The 3,809-nt window shown below is 30.3% G+C and overlaps 1 protein-coding gene across 1 annotated transcript; it reads right to left on the bottom strand.

The window, feature by feature from the left end:
* Window positions 1-218: 218 nt before the first annotated feature.
* Window positions 219-2,429, bottom strand: LOC135144554 (BEN domain-containing protein 5-like). The gene is made up of 10 exons (XM_064076575.1): window positions 2,388-2,429; window positions 2,283-2,328; window positions 2,153-2,222; window positions 1,923-2,104; window positions 1,367-1,482; window positions 1,101-1,305; window positions 945-1,045; window positions 678-888; window positions 457-609; window positions 219-398 (listed from the first exon to the last, which is right to left on the bottom strand). The coding sequence occupies exons 1-10, from the start codon at window positions 2,427-2,429 to the stop codon at window positions 280-282; spliced, it is 1,245 nt and encodes a 414-aa protein (XP_063932645.1). The 3' UTR covers window positions 219-279.
* Window positions 2,430-3,809: the final 1,380 nt, after the last annotated feature.

The following is a 3,809-nucleotide window of genomic DNA, read 5'->3' as shown; positions in this document are numbered from 1 at the left end:
ACCTATACAAATTTTTGCTTAACAGTTGTTGCAGTTGGCATCGAAATTATGCATAAAAAAATCAGCTTTTCAATTTTTGGTAAAATATGAACGTCATATGACAGTTCAGAAAACTTATACATATACTTGTTAAAACGACTCTATTACATTTTTTGTAACTATCGCTCAAAAGTAAAGTTTACGCATGCACAAATTTAACGCATAGAAAAAACTTGTCATATCAACAAAAAATCTTTAATTTAAAACACAGTTCCAACAATCAACTTTAATTACAGAAGTCTAATCTGATAATAACGGATCCTCATCTTTAATTTCCTTAACTGAACCGTTGGTGATTGGTTCTGTTTTAATTCTAATAGTCCCTAATGATGGTTCATCAGTATCTTCTGCCATGCTTTCTAAAGTCACAATTTTTGAAAATCTGACAATGTTTAATAATAATCATATAGTTGTTACCTTTGGCTTCATTAGGTTTTTTGGTTTTATTTTTTCGAGGGCCCCTTCTCAAGTCTTGTATTTTCTCATTTAAAATTTTCTTCATACTTTTTACTACAAACTCCTCCTGTACTTTACCAACCCCTTTCTCCTGCAATCTGTACCTTAGGATATCTGAAAGTTTAAGAATTCTTTTTAGAGCACTGTAATAAATAAACATATTAAAATATTCATATTCCTACCTTTCATTGCAAGTAATTTTTTTGCATCCAATGCTGGTCTTCCAGCTTCTCGCGTTCTGTTGGCTGATCCTCCAAATAACGAAGATCTTTTTAAAACATCTTCACCAAAAAGTGCAACAGCTAGTTCTTTAATAAATATTGTATCTTTTTTCTTTCTGTATATATTGTCAAACATTATTTGTGGTAACCATATTCCCTTCCCTACATGTACCTAAAACATAAGAATTAACAATTCAATGATATTGTTTAAATAAAATATTAACAAACATTGCCCCCTCTTCTTTCAGCGATTGCCGCCTTACGATCTGTGTGTTCACCGTGCGTTTTACCATTCATAGCGTTAATATTTGTTAAAACTTCATCCAAAGCTAAAATTTATAACTTAACAAATATTTAAATTAATTATAGAAATATTTGATTTACCTTGAAATTTTCCTATTACTTTAAGTTGCAGTTCGGTATTAAGTCGACATAGTTCTTTATTTTCAATTTCTAGTTCTTTGATTTTCTTTTCTTTTTCCTCAACTATTCTTTTCATTAAAGTAAACGTGTGATATGCACTATCTAAACTCATAATGTTTTCGTCGGCATTTCTGTTATGACGTTCTGTTTCTTTTAATTTTAAGTTCTACGTAAAAATCGAAAACTTCTTACTTTTAGATATTATTTCAAACGTAATTATTTGATACCTGATTATGACTATCGCTGTGATCGTTTGTGTTGCACTTGTTTTCAACAACTAAACATCTACTGACAAGTCGCAACCGTTTCGACATAGCTAGTTTTGTTGCCTCTTCAGGGGATGCTAAAATGTGACAGGTCTGAGAAAGCATAATTAAATAATTAAATTAAAATTTAAAAATGTACAATCCATAATGTCGCATCGCCCGTCGAAGTGAAATTCCAATCACAAAAGGACACAGATCATAGAAAAAATATTGAATGTATTAATTACCGCATCGTTACCATGATACATTTGGATAATATTTATTCTTTTGATGCAAAAGAAGAAACCGTAATTTTACAAGAAACGGAGTTTTTTTAAACTACAATATTACTTGGAAATTTAAAATATTTTGTGTAAATCGGAAACAAGCTTTTAAAATATGAAACAAATTAATTTAAGTTATAAAATAGAAAACAATATTCAAGAGAGTAAAGTTTCTTTGATGATATTTGTTAAAACCTGATCCGCGAATGTTCTGACATTTTATTATAACACATTCATCAAACCATTTTACTTACCAGCAACACTTAACACATGTGCTTTATAATAACAACCATCCTTATGTTTCACTTCATATGTTTTAGAACTCTCATAAATTCCATCATCATCATAATCATCATCAGATTTTTGTATTTCATCTAAATGAACAATATCTGTAGATCCGTCCTCTACAAATTTAACGCAAGCAAACATTTTTACGCTAAAATAAAAAAATAAATAAATAAAACAATACACATTGTGTAGGTACACATTATAGATAAACCCTTGCATCAAATGAGCGAGGTTGTAGGTTAGAAGGCATTGTAACGCCTTCACAACTAACGACAAATTTTTAAAATATCATTATCAATGAATTAATATGAGAACAAATAATATACCTTTATTCACAAAAGAGCAACAAACGACGAAAAACCCGTGCAAAAGCTAGCACTTTACTAATCACAGCGATTACGAAATGGGAAATGGCGACGGGACAAGGTTACTTTATGGTTTATTCCATTCATGGAAATTTCCATATCAACCATTAGAGCAGAGGTTACCGCATATCAGTGGCGTAGATAATGGTGCTCTTTAAGAACAATTACATTTCACCGAGATAAATAACATTTAGATATAAATTTAGAAAAAAGATTCGATTAAAATTAAAAATTAGGAAACTGTATGTACAGGTGTTCTAGAAGTTAAATGGAATTTCTCGCTTTAAGCTGCATATAGTGAAATTGTCAAACAGAGTTTAGCAGAACTGATTATGTTTTTTTTAACATTTTTTTTATTTTTTTATTTTGTGATTTAACTCATATGGTTTAAGCCTTTAAAAACATTTTCTGAATAACAGCATTTCTGTTTATCTGTTTTACTCACGTAAGTTTATCTTAGAATTTTACTGGAAATTTCTCTTCTCGTTTCTTTTCTCATTTCGCGACATTCTTGCAATACCAGAAACATAGTTTCTCTAAATGGAAATTTTTTTATTTTCCACTATTTATTGGTCGATTACAAACAGTAGTAGTGTGTATTAAAATAAGAAAAATCTCAATTGTTCGGCGTCAGCTTATTACTACATGAGTCTAAAAGAAGGAAGTATTGTAATCGAGTCCGTTGACCCCTAGAGTACGAAGAAATAGGTCTCCCGTTTCCATCTGTCTGTCCGTCTATCTGCCGTCCAGATTTTTTTATTGTTTTTTTTTTTCAATATTGTAAAGTACTTAAGCAAATTGTTGCAATTTTTTTTGCAACAGTTAAAAATATACTCGACCCATTAGTAAAAAGAGGTGTTATTTCTGGAAATTCCGGTATCGAGGTACAACACTTATTTGAGAGAATTTTGCATAGATTGAAGAAATTTTATTTTTTCAGAGCATTAAAACATTATAGTGCAGTAAGTAAACAGAGAGGTCGTAACTTAAAATTTTTTTATCAGACAAATTTGTATAAAATACACCACTGAAAAAATACAAATGTAATCTATTACACATCTTTATCGAAGTAAATTATACTCATTTTGTATCACTTTTTGTGTTCATTTACCATGCCAAATTTCAAATTTCTACCTTTTCAAATAGATGAAGTATTTTCGCGAGCGTATGTTAAGGAAGTATAGTATTAATCGAGTCCATCGGACGAATAGCTACTTTTATATTTTCTCGACGTTCCATTACCCCAAGAGTACGAAAAATGTAGTCTCCCGCTCCGTCTGTTTGTCTGTCTGTCTGGAGTCTGTATGTATTTTTATTGGACACGTAATCTCCGAAACTGGTGAACCGATTGTTGTCAAATTTTGTATGTATGTTAAAAATATCATGTATTGTATATGGTTAAACGCTAACTATAATTTTGCTAATCATCCCCACCAACAATTTGATGACGTCATTTCAAAGAATTCTAAGTTTATTTGATTTAACTGT

The sequence above is a fragment of the Zophobas morio genome, unplaced genomic scaffold (assembly GCF_036711695.1).
Source record: "Zophobas morio isolate AGI-343-1 ecotype UQ-CSIRO unplaced genomic scaffold, CSIRO_AGI_Zmor_V1 ptg000108l, whole genome shotgun sequence".
Classification (NCBI taxonomy): domain Eukaryota; kingdom Metazoa; phylum Arthropoda; class Insecta; order Coleoptera; family Tenebrionidae; genus Zophobas; species Zophobas morio.
The sequence above is the reverse complement of the archived record's forward strand: the minus strand, read 5'-3'. Positions and strand labels throughout refer to the sequence as shown.